This window comes from Monodelphis domestica, chromosome 1 (assembly GCF_027887165.1).
Source record: "Monodelphis domestica isolate mMonDom1 chromosome 1, mMonDom1.pri, whole genome shotgun sequence".
Lineage (NCBI taxonomy): Eukaryota > Metazoa > Chordata > Mammalia > Didelphimorphia > Didelphidae > Monodelphis > Monodelphis domestica.
This window is the reverse complement of record NC_077227.1, coordinates 285,908,207-285,930,232: the sequence shown is the minus strand read 5'-3', so window position 1 is coordinate 285,930,232 and position 22,026 is coordinate 285,908,207. Positions and strand designations below refer to the sequence as shown.

The following is a 22,026-nucleotide window of genomic DNA, read 5'->3' as shown; positions in this document are numbered from 1 at the left end:
GTGATAAATTTTAGTATTTGAGACCAACATTTTATACACACCTCTCTACCACCTCATAAGATTAGATGTGTTCTGAAAACAAATGAATAATAACAATTATGACAGCTATTTGTTTGTCAGTTTTTCTAAAATGCATTGGGTTCTACCATAAATGCCCCTTTTTCTCTTTATTTTAATAACCAAAAACATAAAATGTCAAACTGAAGCAATATAGGTGTTTATAATCTATTTAATAGTGGGACACTGATAAGAATACTACACATTTCTCTGAAGCACATTGTTTTTGAAACCAGAATATGCTATAAGTGCAAGAATTTCTTTAAAAAGAAATCAAGATGACTATACTCTACAATTTAAGTTTTACTGCATCAATAAGGCATATCGAATGCATAATACACTAGGATTTCTGCTAAGTAGTTTAACCTTTTGCATTTCATCTCTGAATTTTGCTAGTTTTGACTTTTTAAAAAAAAATTACAAAAATAACTAGCCTAACAGAAAGACCATTTATGATGAATTTCAGTAGTTGTCGCATCAAAATACAATGGGAGCTAACAGAGGATTATACACAATTTATGAATTGTTGCAATTTGACACTAAAAGTTCTCATGCTAATACAATAAAAGTTTTACAATGATCAATTTTTAATGCTTTATTCATTGATTAAAAGAATATACATTTAACATAAACCATACAACATCAGTCATCAGGTCAAACATTCAGCTGGTTTCCTTACAGTTTCTGTCAGGAGTTATTTTTTAATTTGATCACATTTATCAGATAAAATCTCACCACATCTGGCATATACACACACTGTGCCAGTGGATTCACTCTACTGATGTACATATAAAATCCGCATGGTATGTGCTCACTGGAGACAAAACAGCGCACACCTGTCAAAAGGTCATTTTAATATAAGATGGTAAAACTATTTGCAAAACACATATAAATTTTCCATAAATAGAATCATATCTGGACATCTGTTGCATAAATTGTGTTTTCCAAAGCTTACAATAGAGCAGCCAGGTCTCAGCACTGCTGGGCACCCACGTTGGCCACTTACTTAATTATTGCAGACTGTCCTTTAACATTAAATGCACAACATTCGTACCACTTAAAACTTGGGTCAGGTGGAAGTCTCACAGAGACCACGTCTGTACCGCGGTTGCCCTGAAACAGTTAAATCGGCTTTTAAAGCCTCTCAGATATAACAAGATTTTAAAACATACTTCATGGAATGTTCTTCATGCATCATAGCAGCTCATACCTCTGATAGAACAAGCTTTACGTTTTTCCTTGCCTTACTTTACATTCACTATTCACAGTGAAACAGGTGCATGTTAAGAGTTCTGAGGTTGCTGACTGAGCCACAGCACAGCTGTGTACCACAGGTCGAAATTCGACGTTATATATTACAATCTAGCAGTATCTGGCTGGCCGAGTCGGCCCACCCCTGCCAGCATGTGGGCACTTCTTCGTTTTTAAGCTATTCTTTGGCAGCTGACACAGGCGCTGACAGAGAAAAATCCAGTGACTTGTGAGGGATTTCACGACCAATGTTTGTTTGCAAGCATATGTGTTTATATCTGTTGTGATTTTTCCTTTGAAGAGTTTTTGACCGTGGATTGTATATTCCTTTTCCATCTACTATTTGAAATCTGGGCTAAAAGCTAACTTTTATCTGAAACAAATAACGTAATTGGATGAAGAGCAAATTAAACCAAACCAAAAAGAGCAAAGAAAAAAAAACCCAATGATTTGAGTTTTCTTGTCTGTACAAGTAACTTTAAAAAAAAGACAAATGGGTGTTTAGCTTACAGTTTCATATTACAAAAAATTAGAATGGCAATAAACTATTATGTGTGATGCAAATTAAAGCTTTTGCTTTTCTGCTAAAAGGAACTTATTACTGATCAAATTATCTTTTCTTCCCCCTTTGAAATAATAAAAAAAAATCAATGACATGCTATCAAAATGCATGACTACAATGCATTGCATACAAAACCACCAGGCAATGGATATAAACTATATATGCGTATAAAAAAAATTTGGCTCCAGAGCACAGAACTCTGACTCACAATAGAAAAAAGAAACATAATGAAAATGCAGAGTCATTCAGTGAAAAATAAAGTTAGCCAGCAACCTCAGACAACCCTCGGTTGTATCTCTTTTAAGGTTTTGTAGACAAGTCCATTAACCGTGAAAGCCCTACATATTGCCACTTTCAACTTCTAAACCAATACCCGACTACGTTCTTTGATCAAGAAGTAGAATATACATATATAATTCTATATAGCTAATACTGATTAAACACAGCACAAAGGGGTTAATTCACACTACTGAAAAACATAATAAGACCCTACTTGCATATGTAACCACAGGAATTGTAAATAAAAAAAGCTAGACGCCTTCGCTGAAGCTTTGCATTTCTCTATAAAAATGACGATTTGGTTCAGTGAAGACACTGAGGGATTCGATGTCCATAACGGCATGCCACGGTCGGCCCAGGCCTAGCGATACCTGCTCAATAAGGTTATGCACGGGATCCACATCCTGATCAGCCAGTTCACCTTGATCAAAATCGATGCTTTCCTCAGTGACTTCAAGCACTTTAAGGTCAGAGCCACGAAGACGAGCAATGGCAATGAGGTTGTGAGCCCACACTGTGTAACCTTAAAAACACAAGAGACCAAGCATTGTGATTTCCTTCCTTTTCATTATGTCTACTCAACAAGGTGGTTCTCCCTCTTCCTTGTTCAACTCCTTCTGAGAACCTTTAAAATTACATGACATCTACCAGTCTGACCCTTTCCTTTCTTAAATTTAATTAAAAGAAAGGATAAAGGAACTGGTATTGTTTTGCCTAGAAAAATATAAGAAATAATTTAAATTAAAACAAACAAGGTCTGAAGAATCTGAAAATACCATGATGCCGATAGTAGGTGTTTAATAAACTGAATTAATGGGAGGAGAACACTCCCCCAATGAAGCAGATTACTGAATTAAGGTTGTATTTTCTGAATATTTCTTTAGGAAAAAAAATAGACTAGGGATCAGTTAGTCTTCACACATGGTTTAAAAACTGGCAACAATTGTTCTTATATTAGTGGCAGCAACTCCCATGGGAATGTGAAAAAGAGGGAACCAATGATTCTCAGAGCATAGGTTAGAAAGGGAAGAGCCTGCACAGTATCTTTGCCATACTTCCCAAGTCTAGACCAACTGTTAAAATGTAGTGGTTTTCTCACTTATTTATTTCCTGAACCCACTAAAGATTTTAAAAGATCTATAAAATATGCCTCAACAAAGTGTGAATATTAAAACTTAAGAAATTTACTGTTGACCAATTTCAAATAATGTTAAATTATTAAGATTCATCTCATAATTTTGGTCTATAGGAATGGCAATGCAATTGAAGGGGTAAAATGTCCGTATTTCTAAAATTACTATTTAAAGACTGTCTTAGGGAATTAGATTATTATTGACAACTATATGCTGTTAAATTATACAAAGTATTTACTCCATTTTGGAATATCCAAACCCCATTTTGGCTACCACTCAGCATGTTTTTGGTTGCATTCTTTGATGACTCTTGGCAAATCACAACACAAAATTTCAAGAAAAATATGTAAATGCAACATGCCTTAGTTTTTTGAAACTTACATGATTACCCCCATAACTATTAAAGATAAAGCAAATGTATGTCCGACCAAAATTTTAAACTGAATGTATCTAACTCAAAAGAGTAGCCTGTATTCAGGAAAAAAAAGTAGGCAACAGAAAAAAGACACCTGTTTCTTTCTCCTCTGACAAACTTGTTTACAAGATAATTACAAACTAATGTAAAACCTCTAACTTTCTGCAATTTGTCAGTTTTCAGAGGAATCCATTTGCAGGTAAGACCAGAATAAGTTTGTGGCTTGTGTCTTAGTTCACTAACTCCTAGCCAATTTTGTAATACCTCAAGGAATATAGTATAATCTCTACAACCTAAATTTCTCAATTTGCTTTAAGCAAATTGTTGTGGAATGACAGTAAAAGGTATGAAGGCCAGAAAGATTGAGAAAGAGCTATTTTGTTGATAAACTATGGGGGAGCCAATGTAATTTTGTAGACCTCAAAAAATAGACCTCAGGAAAAAAAATTTTTTAAATCTACAAATTACACAAAAATCGTGTGTAAAATTACTGATTGTTTGCATTCCATCATCTACAACAAAGCAACATATAAATTACATCAGGCTTAATCTTCAGGAAAGTCAGAGATAGCTTTTTATGCTTATTATAATACACAATAAAAGTTACTTAATTTCTACATTGATATAACAAAAGCATTTTAAATTTGAATCTAAAAAGTCCTTTTTAAACATCTGCAATCCTGAATATCATCTTGTAATGAGATTTGACTCTCAATAGAAAATTACAAAGGCAAGACTGATAATAGCATTAAGTTGATAAGATTATCAAACTAGGCCCCTAAGAAGCAGAAATCACCCTATTTAGGAATTCTTAAAATATTATTCCACATTTGACAGTGTAAAGATCAATAAGTTATTTATTAGGCCTGACATTTTTTTCAATGTAATATGAATTTCATATGAAATGGATCTTTTCATTACATAGCCAAAAACAGTCACTGCTGCAAAGGAATACCTACCATGAACTGCCAAAAGGGAGAGCCTTGTGCACCTCCATGCTAATAAAACCAAAGGATCTTCATTCCTGTTGTCACTAAGATCTGGAAAACCAGATGTATCTATCACATCATTCATTAATATAAAATGAGTGAGGAACTTGTCATACTGCCTGGATATGAGGTCAACAACAGCCCCTGAAACACAAGTGATGTAGCTATCAAAATGAATCCTCTCTAGTGGTATACTGGGTTTAAGAATCTTAAGCATGTCATCACTCTTGATATCAAAAGCCATTATATAAACCCGAAGGCTAGTGCTGTTTCGTGTTAGGGCCTTCCAATTTTCATCTTCTGGCATGTTGTCCAGAGACTTGTTCGTCAGAGAAATATTATGTACTATGAGAGACAGTCGATGCAAAGGCACATGGTTGTTATCAGCCAAGACTCTTGCCATGTCAGCTGTAAAATCACAGAAATCCAAGGCGAGTGAGCGCAGATTCACAAAGCGCTCCAATTCAACTGCGGTGATAAGAGTGGTGTTACCAGTGATGTTGTTATCCAGTAAACTCAGGTGTTCCATGGTGTTGGCAATAGGGTTTGAGAGAGATGACAGTGATGTGGGGGTTACTATTTCCAACATAAACCCACAAGACAGCCATTTCAGTTGCCTGCTATTACCCAAAATTTCTTCAAACAGCTGCTGAATTCTGTAAGCAAAACATAAACCACAATAATTCCATTAACACTTGACTCTAATCCCATAAACACTGGCTTTCTAGAAAATAGTTGCCAAATAATATGCAAGGTTGAGATCCATTTTTTCTTGTTTAGGTAATGAACATCTACTCAACATATAAGCGATGTTACTACAATCCATTGTTAACCTCTATATGGAAGATTAATGATTAAAGATGCAGTATACTTTACTTGGAAATGATTTGGAAATAGACATTTGGAAACTCACCCTGAGAAAGTAACATTTTATACCAGTATAGTAGGAAAGAGCAATTTTATTCATTCTACTGGTACAGGGGAGGGCAGCCTGAAAAATAAATAATAGTTTTGATAATATCATTTGTGTAAAAGCTAACAAAGTAGACAATATTACCTAGTAAATTCAAGAAGTTTTTAACCTCTTTTTTTCCTTAAAAAAAAAAAAAGTGTCCTCATCTGCCTAAACTGGAAGTAGAGGGCCCCAATCCCTCTACTACTGACTGGTATGGAAGCTTTGACCCACCAAATCACTTCACCTCCCTTAGGAACATGGTGGCCCCCAGGTCCCAGGGGCTTACCAAACTGATGCCAAACTTAGTGTAGATACCCAATTGGCATAGCCCACTACAGCTCAGAACTCCTGAGCTCAAGAGATTTGACAGCCTCAGCCTCCTCAGCTAGGATTACAAGTGTGCTATCATGCCCAGCTGAGTTTTTGCTTTTAAAGTTGCCTGGCATACGTTGACTAGTATAGTTTTGTTGCTAGGAAGTTCCTAGTTAAGAGAGGAAAAAAACTAAATATTTCTTTTCTTTCTTTCTTTTTTTTTTTAATTAAAACCCTTACCTTCCATCTTGGAGTCAATACTGTGTATTGGCTCCAAGGCAGAAGAGTGGTAAGGGCTAGGCAATGGGGGTCAAGTGACTTGCCCAGGGTCACACAGCTAGGAAGTGGCTGAGGCCGGATTTGAAACTAGGACCTCCTGTCTCTAGGCCTGGTTCTCAATCCACTGAGCTACCCAGCTGCCCCCTAAACATTTCTTTTTATATTTCCTAAGAATCTCTCAAATGGGCAGAAGGAAGCATTACTTTTATCCTATTGGATCATGTCCATCATATTATTGTTAATGTGTAGATTTAAAATTTCAATATTCTGAGTGCCTCAGTATAGCTTGCAGTATCTTATCTTCCTTTTTCCCTTATATGGTATGCAAAAATTATTTAAAGTGAAAAATCAAACTTGTTTCTCCTTTTGCCTAAAAACATTTAAGTTCTATCTAATAGAGACTAGAAAAAAACACAATTTATACTATACTCTAAAAATGTCATTGAGAAATTACATTTAATAATTTCTTTTCATAATACAATATCCTACTTTGGAATCTTATGCACTGTAGAACAATATTTGATTTTTAAAAAACTCCTTAGGAGCCCACAGGATAAGATTTTTCTGAAGATCATTCTAGGCCCGTGTTGGTGAACCAACATACCACATACCAGAGGAGGTTGCTCCCTACATCCTCTCCACTGCACCTGAGGACATTTCTCAAATCATCCACTTCCTTCCTCCCCTTTCTGGAGTAAGGCAGGGGGGCTCACATGTGGCATGAGGGTTACAGTTTGGGCAATTGGTCTCTAAAAGGTTTGGCATCACTGTTCTAGGCTAACATGCCTTCATGACAACTGATAACAGAAAGATCTTCAATGTATAGGGTCACTTTATCAATCAACATTAGGAAATGAGATAGGTGTTTCATACATGCAAATTTTCCATTTAACTGATGATTACTTCAAGTGTCCAAACTTTTTTTCCAAGCCACTTTGGTGGTGAAATATTTCTGAAACATATTACATATATTTTATGTCTATCCTACATTTAAAACTGACAGAATTATAGATGAGAATTTTAGATCACGATTTAAGAAATTATCTAGCCCAACTTCTTCATTTCATATTACTTATCTATGGTCACATAGATATCAAGCGTCAGGCTTGATATTTGAACTCAGTTCTGACATCGAGTCTGCTGCCAATTTCCATAGAGCATATAGAACATCATTTAGTCTTTTCTTAGTGCCTCAGGGTCACTATATAATAGTGTAAAATTGTTTATAATCATTATAAACAATTACTCAAAGACTATTTGTCCTCATGCTAAATGTCCCCAAACTATTATACTTTTTGAAGTCTAGTATCTGCTTTTTAAAGTTCTGTGTCATCTTTTGTTGGTTGTCATTTCTTGCTGTTGTCTACAGTCTCTAGCATCATACCTACTCTTCTAATTTTTTAACTTTGTTGTTTTTTTGCTACTAAATCAGGCAATGAAGCTTGTTCTAGCACATAGTAGGCATTTATTTATATTTACTGATTGAATTTTGTTTGCACCCAGTAGGGTCTTAATGAATGTCTGTTGAGGAAATGGATCTCAAAGAACAAACTTATTCTGAAAAGGCTTTGCTGTAGCAGAAAGAAGAATGGATTTAGAGAGCATCTGTGTTTAAATCCTAGCTCTGCTACATGCTGCCCATGCAAGCTTTGGAAATCATTTAAACTTCTCTGGATTCAGTCTCCTCTTATCTGGAAATACAGTAAATTGGATTATATAATTATCATGGTCCCTCCCTTACACTTAAAAATCTGTGATTTCATGAAATGAAATAAGGTTCCACTAATACATGAGCTTTGTAATATCTATTTTGGGATGTTTTTACAATTTTTTCTTTTCCTTTTCAGGTACTGAGCTGGGTCCTGAAGAGTTGGTTGCTAAGCAGGTTAGTTACCATTAGGTAAAATGAGCTGTTTTATTTTGTGAAATATAACATATTTTGTGAAAAGTTTACACTTAACTTTCTAATATTAGGTACTATTCTTTTTGTCTCCCTGATTCCATCTTAAGAGTGAAGAGTTTTTGGCTTTAGATGCTTTTCATAGTTTAAATAAGAGGCCAGAAGAAAACAACTCAGAAATGGAAATAACTGGAAACAGTGCAATGTTAGGACCATTGGATTTTTGTGAGGCCAAGAAGACCCTGAAATAAAAAGATTAAAATTAGATTCTAATCATTTTCTTTCTCCTGCCTCTTACCAAAACTATGGAGGAATGGATGTGGTCATACCAGTGGCAAAATGGATATTTACAAGGTACATTTATTTGCTCTCTACCTTTATGATAAGTCATCACTATTTTGTATACTGAAAAAATGGGAAGCAATCTAATACACAGTTGTAAAAGTAATGGGTCAGGTATAAAGTGTTCTTTGATGATGTAGGAGATGAAGAACAGAAATAATTGCATTACTAAAGAACAAAATCGCAGTCTTTTGCAATGGATAGGAAATGTTCAATTTGTGAAAGTAGGATTAAAAAAGATATCAGTGCTAAAAAAGAAATTAAGAAAGTCTTTCATTATAATAAGACAAAATTAACTCATTAAAACAAGGTTAATTCTTATGTTTAAATGGATTCATTATTTTACACTAAAAAAAAATCAGTTGTTATAACATAATGACTAAATGTATTAAACAACTATTATCAACAGGTTCTATTTCACCTTGACTTTATTACAGTAGAAAAGTGACAAACTTCAGCCTTTCAATGGCCAAATTTTGAAATTCACAGTTTATATTTTTTACCAGCTAAATATAGTGAAACTGTGATACAATGAAACTTTCTGTAATCTATATAAAACAACAAAAAAAGGTTTTTAAAAAATCAAGATTTTTATACCTAAAAATAAGCTTTTTTTTTGCTCATGTCAATTTGCTGCTCAGAAATATATTTCCAACTTATGCAAAGAATTTCAGTTACAGAGTCTACCATAACAATGTTTGATACTGTTTATGTGTATAATTATTTGATTATGCATGCAGATCTTAATAAATCAAGTGAGAATGATCTGACCCATCTGCTTTATAACTGCATACTAGACTGTAAGTTCCACAAGATCAGGACCATCTTAAATAATTTTTGTATACTCTCCAGAACTTAACAGTATCAAGCATGAACTAAGTGTTTAACAGAAGTTTTTTGAGGTTGGAAGAGAGGCAGCATAGTGTATAAAGAGTATTAATCTTTATTTATTGTTAGTTCCAACACTTATTAGTTTGTGTGATCTTAGACAATTCATACAACCTTTATGATCCTTAATTTCTTTCTCTGTAAAACAGGTAAATGGGAATCACCTACTTCAGAAGATAGTTATGAGGAAACTGCTTAAAGTACTCTAGAAATGTAACCATTGTTATTTCCTATGAAAACCATCCTCTTAAAGATAACCTTAAGAATAGGAATAAGGCATTTGTAAGTTTCCCTAACCATCAAATTAGTTCCCCTAAGTATTGACCTTATTGGTAACATCAGATCAAACTATATTTTTTGGTACTCAAGACTATAAAATGGCATTTATCTCCATTAAATTTCATCATATTCTATTCAGTTGATCATGCTAAACTGTTTTTGTAAGCCTGAGTAATTTTGTTATTCAATCTCTCCCAGATTTTTGCAATCTGCAAATCTAGCAAACATACCTTCTATGATTTCACTAAAGAATTTGATAAAAATGCTGAGGGATACCGATGCCAGGGGTATGCCAATAGAGATCCTCCTCCAAGTTTACATCCATCAATTAATGATTGTTCCTTGGGTCAAGACAATAGTTCAAGTTCTGAATACACCTATCTGTATTGTCAATCTTTTCAGTTTTTCTCTATCTCTTCAGTTTTATTTTACCTTCTAGGCTGTATATTCTTGCCTAACTGGAATATTTTAATATTCCCAATAAATGAACTGAACGTTCCTGACTCCATACCATTGATCACAATTTCCAATATCTATTTTGAATGCTTCCTTCTTTGTTCAATCAGTCAGCAAACATTTATTAAGCACCTACTATGTGCCAGGTATTGTGCTGGCACATTACTGAATTTCTATCGGCACATTACTGAATTTCTATCTGTCCTTCAAGGGCCAACCCTAGGTAAATTTTGTGGAAGAGATGGCATTAAATGTTCCCATTCCTTAATGATTTCCCTACTTCAGACAGCACATGACTTTTTCCTGACTTGTCTTATGCACTTTTTTGGTACAGTGATTTTGGTAGACACATCCTATATCTTGTATTATGCTGGCAGCTTCATAAGGGCAAAGGATCATACCTTATCTAAATTTTGAATCTCTCTATCAGCAGTATTTTTTACATACAGTAGGTGCTTAATAAATATTGAATTAAAATTAAATTGTATAACTTACTGCTTAATTTTTTTGCCATCTGGGTCCACCTTGCTGAGGTATATATTTGATAAACTTCCTTGCTGTTGCAGAATACTTATGTCTCCAAAAAGACTAAACTTCTGGAGGTTCCTATGAGGAAAAAAACAAAATAGATATAACCTGGATTGCTCTACACACAGAAATTTCACAATCTAGATAATTCAATTCTTTTTTTTTTTTAAGGACAAGAGGAAAAAATTAATTGTCCAGAAGATTCATTTCCTAACAATAAAAATAATAATAAAAAAGATTTGGGGATTGAAAATAACAACCTTGCCTTGTTCTATCATTTCAGTTGCAAATAATTCCAATTTTGTTCCAATAAGATATTAGAAAGATTAATGAATGAGATGTTTTTTGCTTCACCTACTTTAAGTTTCACAAATTGCCAGAGTATGCTCAAACAATCTACTTTCCATGTGTAATAATGGAAAAATCTAGAAAAATGAAAAAAAGCTTGTTTCTTTTAAAATATTTTTAAATGACTAAATTCTTATCTCCATAAACAGTATATAATGAGATCATGAATGAAAAAAAGTATGATCAAAATTACTAAGTATGATCAAAACACCAAGAGATGTATTGACATATGAATTTCCATTGGTCAGTGCAGTACCATAACTTCCCCACAATAACCCTTTGCTTTTTTCCAGCCTAAAAATGCTTGTTATATTCCTAATTGTTATACACACATATGAAGTATGATGATTTGTTCATGACTTTATGAAAAGTAAAAATAAAAATTTAAAGGTTTAGAAAGAGCTGCTATAATTATTTTATTTTATTTTTTAAATAAACCCTTACTGTCTGTCTTGGAATCAATACTATGTATTGGTTCCAAGGCAGAAGAGTAGTAAGGGCTAGGCAATGGGAGTTAAGTGACTTGCCCAGGGCCACACAGGTGGGAAGTGTCTGAGGCCAGATTTGAACCTAGGATCTCCCGTCTCTAGGCCTGACTCTCAATCCACTGAGCTACCCAGCTGCTCCCCTGCTGTAATTATTAATAGCTATAATTTCAAATGTTTAGGAATGTTAAATTTTATGTGTTCACTGGCATGTAGGGAGATCTGTCCAGTTCATATTTGTTTAGTTTCTTTTATAATTTCTTGCTCCTTTCCCCACCTCTCCCCAATTTCCAAAGGTTTTGAGTGCCCAAAATATTTTACGTGCTACAAAGAACATTCGTGACCTTTATTTAAATTAGATTGAATTAAATTTAAACCAAACCCACTTTCCTTCCTTTCTTCTCCCTCCCCCAATTTCTAAACCTCCTTATTATTGTCAAGTCTTGAAAATAAGGGTGTTGTATTCTATCTTCAAATCTTTATTCTCATTCACCCTAAATATCTCATCTATTGCCAAATTTCATCATTTCTACCTCCACACGAGAAGATATTGTCCCATAACTGAACTACTGCAAAAGCCTCCTGATTGGTCACCCTGCTTCCTATCTCTCTGCTCTAGTCCATCTTCCATTTAGATAGCCAACCACAAGTATGTCACCCTCCCTACTCAAAAACCTCCAGTGGCTTCCTATTACTTTCAGAATAAAATATAAAATATTCTGTTTGGCATTCAAAATCCTTCATAACCTGGCCTTTCCTATCTTTCTAGTCTCTACACTTTACTTCCAACTTACTCTATGACTCAGGGACATTACCCTTCTATTCGTCAAATGGAGTTTGTATAACAGTCAGAGGTTCAAGATCACTGCAATAGGGACAGTATGACCAAGTTAAAGTTTGCTAATCACTGCTTGAAGGAGTTCAGGAGAGTTATTAATATCACTAGGATTTATCCTCAGGATGGTTTCCTCTAAGTTCAGGCAATAGGAGAAACGTATGGGATGGTGTTTCTGTCCTAGCCCAGCAGGAAAGCCAGGCCAAGAGAACGGTGAAGGAAGCAGGAAGGAATGGTGCCTCTCTGGTCTTCTGCAGGCAGAAAGGGTCCTCTGAAAATCTTGCTGATATTCAATTTTTCTAATTTTCAGCCTCTTTCAGGATTCTAATGGGATTTTGGGACCCAAATTGCCATTTATCTACGAAATTGCTAGGAAAATGGTATAGACCTTCCAAGGTATTTTAGGGGTAAGAAAGAAACAATTAACACTGACAATCAATTGATATGGGCTTATTAGTCAGTCATCCCCCACCCTAACCTCAGGATTCTACATAGAATGCTAGTTTGGATTTTCTAGGGAATTTAAAGAAAAAAAAAACAACACAAAAACAAACTTCCAGAACTGAAAGATTCTAATAATAGCAAACAGGCTTTAATTATTAATATAAATATGTCAATGAACCAAAGAGTATATGAAGGATGTTAAAGATATAATAAGACTTAATCACTCCTGCAGGCAGACCTACCAGCAGACTATTGCAAATGTCTAAGAATAAGGAGATGAGGACCTGCACCAAGGTGGTGGTAGTATCAGAGCAAAGAAGATAGCGTATTTAAAAGATGGTACAAATTTACGGGCCTTGGCAACAGATTGGGTATGAACCATAGGAGGCTAGAGGTATGAAGAGCTGAGGATGAAGACTAGGTGATGAGCCTGGGAGGATAGTGGTGTTCTAGACAATAAAAGTATAAAGTTTGGAAGGTGGGAGAAAGTAGGGAAGGTAGAGAAGATTATGAGTTCAGTTTTGGACATGCTGCATTTGAGATGTCCAATAGACAACTGGAGATGTGAAAACTGGAGATCAATAGAAAGATTAGGACTAGATAAGTACATTTGAGAAACATAAGTATAGTGATAATAACTGAAAACAAGGAAGATGATGAGATCACCAAGTGAAAAAGTAAGGTGAGGGAACAGGGCCAAGATAGTGGAAGTGAGAGGAAGCAACAGAAGCTAGTTCTCCTCAAAGATCTAGAGAATGCTCCAGACTGAATTATGACTGGGAAAGATCAAGAATGAGTCACAATGAGTCATTTAGCCAGTTCAAAGTAGCTTTGTAGATGGACAGAGAGGTATACATAAACTTGGGGGTGGGGAGATAGGGTCAGGAGTACAGTACCAGGCACCAATGATAATGAGAATTCTAGTACCCGGGGATTGAGAGAAGACCAAAACAGGGCACCAGAAAGAGATCCCAAGAATCCCATAGCAAACACTGGGTGCAGGAATAGTGGCCATATGACAGTTCCTATCTCCTTCCACCCAGTGTTGGATAACAGATCCAGAGCAAGAGAAGCCATCAACCTTAATACAATTTCTAGGAAGCAAAACATAATGCTGTGGCTCTAATCTCCAGAGTGGAGCACAATATTCTTTTACAACCAAAGAGCAAGGTGAACTGGTAATTCAAATGCTCTGCACCTGCAAAGACAAATAGGGGGCAACTGGGTAGCTCAGTGGATTGAGAACCAGGCCTAGAGGTGGGAGGTCCTAGGTTCAAATCTGGCCTCAGCCACTTCCTAGCTGTGTGACCCTGGGCAAGTCACTTGACCCCCATTGCCTAGCCCTTACTGCTCTTCTGCCTTGGAACCAATACACAGTACTGACTCCAAGAAGCAGATCAACAGCAGTTAAGTTACTGCTGAAATTCTCAACCAAAAACAAGTTGAGAGGCTAAAATTTGGACCAGGGACTTGCAGAATAGACCAAGAGGCTAGTTAATAAACCTTCTTTCTGGAGAATACCATTTTGAAAGCCCTGAAAACTTGAAGGGCCACACCCAGAACTGAAAACTCAGGCTTTATTGATCCATCCCTTCTAGAAGTGTGCAAAGTCTAGCATTAACATGGGTAGAAGTCAAGAAATATGCTGGGAGAACATGAAAACAAAAAAAGGCACCTGATAATATAAAGAACTATTCTAGTGACAAAGAAGTTCAAGCCAAAAAATGACTTGAAAATATCTATAAACTAAGTTTCAAAGAAAAAATGCAAATGTACCTAAGTTAAACAAGAATTCCTAGAAGAGAAAAAGCAAGAGTTAAAGGGGCTGAAAAATTATTTTGAAAAAGAGTTGTAGAGGAAAAGTATGGGAAAAGAAACAAGAAGTAGGCAGATATTAAGAGAATTAACAGTTTAGAAAAGTTATAAAACCTTTAGTGAAGAAAACAACTCTTTAAAAATTAGAATGGGTAATACTAAAACTAATGACTCCATGAAAATCAAGAAATAATAAAAACAAAGACAAAAGACTGGGGGGGGGGGGGGACAGAAGAAAATGTGAAATATCTAATAAGGGGGAAAAACTGGCCTGGAAAATATTATGAGGAGAGATAATTTAAAAATCACCAAGGGACAGCTAGGTGGGGCTTAGTAGATTAAAAGCCAAGCCTTGGTTCAAATCTGGCCTTCCTAGCTGTGGGACCCTGGAACTCCAGTTGCCCAGCCCTTAATGTTCTTCTGTTTTGGAATCAATATTAATTCCAAGATGGAAGGTATGGGTTAAAAAAAAAATCACCAGACTACCTGAAAGCCACAAACAAAAAAAATAACTGAGGCATCATCATAAAACATGCCCATATCTTAGAACCAGAGTCCTGAAAGAAACTCCAAAATGAAAACTCCCAGGTACATTATAGCCAAAATCCAGAGCTTCCAGGTCAAAGAGAAAATATTGTAAACAGCCAAAAAGAAAAGAGTCATAATCAACATCACACATGATTTAACTGCCACCAGTATAAAGGAACAGAGAACCTGGAATATGATGTTATAGAAGTAAAGGATACTATGCTAAAAACCAAGAATAACCTACCTAGCAAAACTGAGAATAATTTTGCAGTAGAGAAAAGACTCAAATGAAACAGAAAACTTCCATGCATTACTGGTGAAGAGATCAGGGCTGAGCAGAAAATTTAATACAGGAGTCAATAAAAGCAAAAAAAAAGGTAAACATGAATGAGACACCATAAAGGACTGAACAAGGTTAAACTGTTTACATTGTTATAAAGGGCTATATTTCACTTTATCATTGTCAGGGAGTTTAATTAGAGAGGGAGTCTGAGTGTAGTTCTGAAAGAAGAATTAACTGGGAAAAGTGGGGAAGAAAGAAGAAAGATGGGGAATGGAATATACATCTTACTCACTAGGAAAACAGGAGAAAAAAAGGAATTAAGTTGAAAGAGGAAAATAAAGGAGGCAGTTAGGTGGCTCAGTGGATAGAATGCTGGAAGACCTAGATTCAAATGTGACCCCAGATATTTACTAGCTGTGTGATCCTGAGAAAGTCACTTTACCAGTTTTGTCTTAATCCACTGGAAAAGGAAATGGTAAACAACACAAATGAATAAGTGAACAACAGATTAAGAGAAGTATTAATCAGAAACAAAAAAGATTTTTAAAGAAGGGATAGAGGTTAAAAGGAGAGGTAATATAAGTATTAGAGAATAGGATGGAAGGAAATACCATTAGTTATAACTAAATGCAAATGAATGACCTCACCAATAAAAATGTGCGAGTTAAACAAATTATAGAAAGTCAATAATTTAATTAATAACAATGAGGCAACATATAAAAATTTGTGGAATGTGGCCAAAGTAATATTTAGGGGAAATTTTATATCTTAAAACTCTTTCAATCAATAAAAGAAAGAATAGATCAACAAATTGGGTATGCAACAATAAAACAATTGGAAAACCAACAAATCAAAAACTTTAAAATGAGTGTACAACCAATGAAGGAAAACAATTAACAGGAGCTCAATAAAACTAAGAAAAGGATGAATATTAACAAAATATAAATTGTCCAATATAACAGAACAGGAAATAGAATATTTAAAAGTAATCCTATGTTGGGGGGGAGGGCTACCGAATAAATGAACTCCTAAAAAAAAGCTCCAGGACCAGAAGGATTCCTATTAAATTCCTTCTATGACACAAATAAGATTTCAATACCTAAATGAGTGTATCAGAACAGAGGGGGAAAAAACTGACTATTGATGCAAAAATGTATCATAAATATCATACCCTATGATCAATTTAAAGAGTCATACATATATCAACAATGTGGGGCAAGTTCAATACTAGGAACATAACAAGCAGAATTTACCATGTTACTAACAACTCCTTCAACCAAAAGGATTTAAATAGATAAAGAAAAAATGTTTGCTACAGCACCTATTTCTGTTAAAAACACCAGAAAGTGTAGGAATAAATGGAGCTTTACTTAAACCAATATGTAGTAGGGGGTAGCTAGGTGGTTCAGTGGGTAGAGAGCCAGTCCTAGATTCAAATCTGACCTCACACACTTCCTACCTGTGTGACCCTAGGCAAGTCACTTAATTCCCACTGCATAGTCCTTACTGTTCTCTTCTGCCTTAGAGCCAATACACAATACTGATTCTAAATGACATACAGTATCTACCCCAAACCAAAAAAAAGCACCATCTATAATGGAGATAGGCAGCACAATGGATAAAGATAAAGTACCAGGTCTGGAGTTGGGAGGACCTGAATTCAAATATGACCTCAGATACCTCCTAGGTGTGCCTGGGCAAGTCAATTGGCAATTGCCTACCCCATACCACTCTTCTACCTTGGAACCATACCTAGTATAAATTCTTAGACAGAAGGTAAGGGTTAAAAAAGCAACTAACTGAAATAGTTAACTTTAGCAAAGTGGTGGTAAATAAAATAAACTCACAGAAATCATTGGTATTTCCATATATTATCAATAAAACTCAGCAGGAGATTGAAAGAGAAATTCCTTTTCAAATAACCAAAGACAGTATAGGAGAGTCCCGGGGGGTAGATCCAAGGTGGTGGAGTAGAACAGAGAAGCTCAAAGTCACCCTGAGAACCCTTTCTGACCAAGATTAAAATATCGCCACAAAACAATTACAGGAGTGAAAGAATGTTACAAGGAGAGAGAGTGAAACAACTTTGAAGAAAAGAAAAACCCAAAAGGTAGGTAGAAAACATATGGGGCACTGGGGTGAGAGAGGAGCAAAGAAGCAGGAGGCGACAGCAAGCAGTGAAGAGCAACCCCATCTTCCAACCCCACATTCAGCTGTGCCACATTCTGAACCTAAGCCCAAAACAACATCCAGATCCTGACACCCGGAGGACCAACCAACCCCCACACCCCTTGAAATTCTAAACTTGTAGTGAAGTCTGGAATTCTAGCCCAGGGCAGTCTGTGCTGAAGCAGCCTGATCTGTGTGGGCCCAGAGTGAAGCCAGGAGTCCCAGTGGGTCTGTAGCTAGGACATAGTTCTTAGTTTAGGGTAGTTGGTAGAACATTATAGAGCAGATAGGAGGAATATACTTAATAAGAGGGTAGGAAGTAAGTAGATTATGATATATATGAGGTGTAAAAAACTCTCAAGGGTTAGAAAAGGACTGCACTGAGAGAAAAGGGAAGGGAGAGAGAGAATGGAGCAAATTATATAACAAAGAGGTGTGAAAAAACATTACAGGGAGGGGAGGATGAGGGTGGTGACAGGCAATGCTTAAACTTTACTCTCATCAAAATTGGCTCAGGGAGGGACAAACAAATATACTCACTGGGTTATAGAAGTCTATCTTATTTTACAGAGAAGTAGAGGGGAATAAGACAAGGGAAGGGGGAGGTAACTGGAAGGATGAGGAAGTAGGGTGGTAATAACAAGCAAAACACTGGTGAGGAGGAAAGGGAATACAGCAGGATCAAAAGGCAAAAATAAGATGGAGTGAAATACACAGTAATCATAACTATTAATGTAAATGGGATGAACTCACCCATAAAAGGAAGCTGATAACAGAGTGGATTAAAAACCAGAATCCTACCATATGCTATTTACAAGAAACACATGAGGCAGGATGACACACACTGATTAATGGTAAAAGACTGGAGCAGAATTTATTATGCGTCATCTATAGTGCAATCATGATATCAGACAAAGCTATAGTAAAAATTGATCTGATTAAAAGAGATAAGGAAATTGCATCTTGCTAAAAGGTATTATAAACAATGAAGTAATATCAATACTAAACAGTTATGCACCAAATGGTATAGCATCTAGATTTTTAAAGGGGAAATTAAAGGAGCTTAAGGTGGAAACAGATAGTAAAACCATAGTAGTAGGGGACTTCAATCTTCCCCTATTAGAACTAGATGAAATAAATAAGTTAGGGAAGTGAATGAAATGTTAGAAAAATCAGCATTAATAAATATCTGGAAAAAACTGAATAGGGATCAAAAAGAATATACCTTCTTTTCAGCAGCACATGGTATGTATACAATGATCAACCATGTACTAGGGCATAAAAAGATTGCAAACAAATGCAGAAAAGCAGAAATAATAAAGGCAACGTTTAAAGATCATAATGAAATAAAAATTATAATTAATATGGGTCCATGGAGAGGTAAATTTTAAATTAATTAGAAACAAAATAATCTAATTTTTCAAAACAGGTGGGTCAAAGAACGAATCATAGAAATAATTCACTGAAGAAAATGATAATGAGGAGACAACATATCAAAATCTATGGAATACAGTCAAATCAGTACTCAGGAAAATTTATGTCCCTGAATGCCTATATCAGTGATGGGGAAAGTGACTTTTTAAGGACCCCATGCCATGTCCACCCCCAGACTATGTGCCAGTGCCTGTCCCCCACTGCCCTTATACCCTGACCCCATTGCAAGCAGTGCCCCTCCCACCCCTCAATAGGATCCAGTGCCTCATACCCTTCCCTTGTGTTTGGGAAGGGCCAAGGAGGCATGGCTTTCACCCCCATTTGGCTGGGAGATAGGGGAAGGTTCAAGGGGTGCTGCCATACCTGGGGCTGAACCAAGCTCAGCTGGGCTCAGAATGCCCCATCCCCTGAGTTTGGGGGTAGGGCCAGCCTCCCAGTTGGCCAAGCCAGGGGTCTACACATGCCCTCGGCGAGGTCTCTGCCATCTTTGCCCATGCATGACATAGGTTCACTATCATGGAACTATATCAACAAAACAAAGAGGGAGGAGAGATCAATAAATTGGGCCTGCAACTTAAAAAATTAGAAAGAGAACAAATTAAAAATCTCTAGATAAAAACTAAATTGAAAATCATAAAAACCAAGAAATTAAGAAAGTTGAAAGTAAAAGAACTACTGAACTAATAAGACTAGGAGCTGATACTTTGGAAAAAACAAATAAAATAAAGGACTGATAAATCTAATTTAAAAAGAGAATCAAATTTATGTATCAAAAAGGGCACTCACCCCTAATGAAGAGGAAATTAAGATAATTATTACTTAATCATTATTAATAATTATAGGTGAAATGGGCAAATATTTACAAAATATAAATTGTCTCAAATAACAAGAGGAAATAAGACTATTTAAATAATCCCATCTCAGAAAAAGAAATTGAATGAACAATCATCAGACTCCCTAATAGAAAATCCCCAGGGCCATATAGATTCGCAAGTGAATCCTAGCAAACATTTAAACAACTTGATACTACCTAATACTACATAAACTTTTTGACAAAATAAGCAAAGAAGGGAGTTTTACCAAACTTTTTGACACAAATATGGTACTGATTCCCAAATCAGGCAGACCAAAAACAGAAAGAAAACTACAGACCAATTCCCTTAATGAACACATACAAAAATCTTAAAATACTCACAAAGCGACTACAGCAAGTTTATCACAAGGATTATTCACTATGACCAGGTGGGATTTATACCAGGAATGCATGGCTAGTTTAACATTAGGAAACCATCCACATAATTGATCCTATCAATAAGCAAATGAAAAGAAATTGCATTTATCTCAATAGATGCAGAAAAAGCCTTTGACAATTGTGGAAAAGAAAACTAAAGCAAGTTCTGGACTTTCTGCCACTGAGTTGGAACCAACAGCATTTGGAGTGTTAGAGAGAAGATATTGACAAGACTGACAGTTGGTGGGGGGAAGGGGCAACTGGAAGTGGCAGTTGGTCTTGTGTCAAGCACTTCCTTCTGGGTCCTGGAATTGGAAGAAGCCCTTTTCCCTGTCTCTGGATAGAAGTGGCTCTATTCCTGAATTTCCCAACTGTCTGCTCTACCTGGATTCCTGTGAATGTGTTCATCAGACAAAAGGACTTAAGGGAAGTAGTTTGGACTGTAAGGCCCGATTTTAGGGGCATTAGCTCAAAGAGACAGGCCCACTAGCTCTGAAAGTCAGAACTTTTCTTCCTCTTGCTAAGACTTTGAACTTAAGAAAACTAGCACAGATTAGCATAGACAGGAATAACAGAAACCCTCCACTAGCCTGTGAGGCCTGGCCTTAGCTCAAAAGCTGAGAGACTCAAACCTCAACTAGGGAATCCCTCTTCCCTGATACCTCCCTAAATCCAAACTTATTATTAAAATTCATCTTTATTTGAATATTGCAATCAGATAAGAGGATTAACATTTCAGGGGATATAGAAGAGTTGAACCTCAGGACAGCCATTCAACTATAAACTGTCCTTATTGGACTGCTGGGTGACTAAGTCTGGGGGGGGGGGGGGGGGCTTGTCCCTCAGGAAGGTCCGTGATTACCTGCTCTGGGATATTTGCAACATCATTCTATAGAGAAGACATCCCCTCGGGCTATCATAAGTGGCCCATTTCTAGGGAACCCCATTTTTCAAAAATAGCCTCTCGGCAGGGGGCATATCTTACTCCTTTTACCTCACCGGCAGCCATATTCCCTCTCTCCCTTCAACTCCTCCATTCCCTGTTATAAAACCTTCAGTATCCCCTGTTCTTCAACCCCACCCATTTTCCCTATAAATATTACACAAAATACAACACCCATTCCTATTGAAAACACTAGAAAGTATAGGAATAGAAGAGCCATTCCTCAGAATAATAAGCAGTATATATTTAAAACCATCAGCAAGTATCATTTGCAATGTGGATAAGTTAGGAGCCTTTCTAGTAAGATCTAGTAAGAAGCAAGGATGCCCATTATCATCACTATTATTTATTATTGTACTAGAAATGCTAGCAGTAGCAATCAAAGAAGAAAAAGAAATTGAAGAGCGAGAAAACTAAATTATCACTCTTACACAGATGTGCAGATAGTTCTAGAGAATCTTAGAAAAATCAACTAAAAAGCTAGTGGAAATAATTAACAAAACCACATAAATCATAAGAATTTCTATACATTTCCAACAAAACAGCAGCAAGAGTTAGAAAGAGAAATCCATTTAAAAATCACTTTAGACAATATAAAATATTTTGGAATTTATCTGCCAAGATAAACTCGGGAATTATATGAACACAACTACAAGACACTTTTCACACAAATAAAACCAGATCTTTGTTATGTGGAGGGTTAAAGGAAGGATTCAAACTATATATAAATATAAAAGTTTATTTAACTAAAGGGAGAAAGGAAAGGAAAGGGAATCGGGGAGTAACTTACTTCTAACTCCACCCAGATATTAAAATCCTCTACTCTCTATAATTATACTAAACTAACTAATTCAAGTTAAGGAAGGATTGGTAAAGGCAAGGACAA

At 35.9% G+C, this 22,026-nt stretch overlaps 1 protein-coding gene across 2 annotated transcripts in view; it reads right to left on the bottom strand.

Moving 5' to 3' along the window:
- Positions 1 to 211: 211 nt before the first annotated feature.
- Positions 212 to 22,026, bottom strand: part of FBXO33 (F-box protein 33) — a 47,938-nt gene continuing 26,123 nt past the window's right edge. The window contains exons 2-4 of one of the 2 annotated variants that reach the window (XM_001379066.5): positions 10,593 to 10,703; positions 4,657 to 5,342; positions 212 to 2,672 (exon numbers count right to left, since the gene is read on the bottom strand). In XM_001379066.5, the coding sequence (XP_001379103.2) occupies positions 2,401 to 2,672; positions 4,657 to 5,342; positions 10,593 to 10,703 (1,069 nt within the window). In that variant the 3' untranslated portion in view covers positions 212 to 2,400. The remainder of the gene's footprint in view (positions 2,673 to 4,656; positions 5,343 to 10,592; positions 10,704 to 22,026) is intronic. The other variant, XM_007473161.3, reaches the window with a different exon arrangement.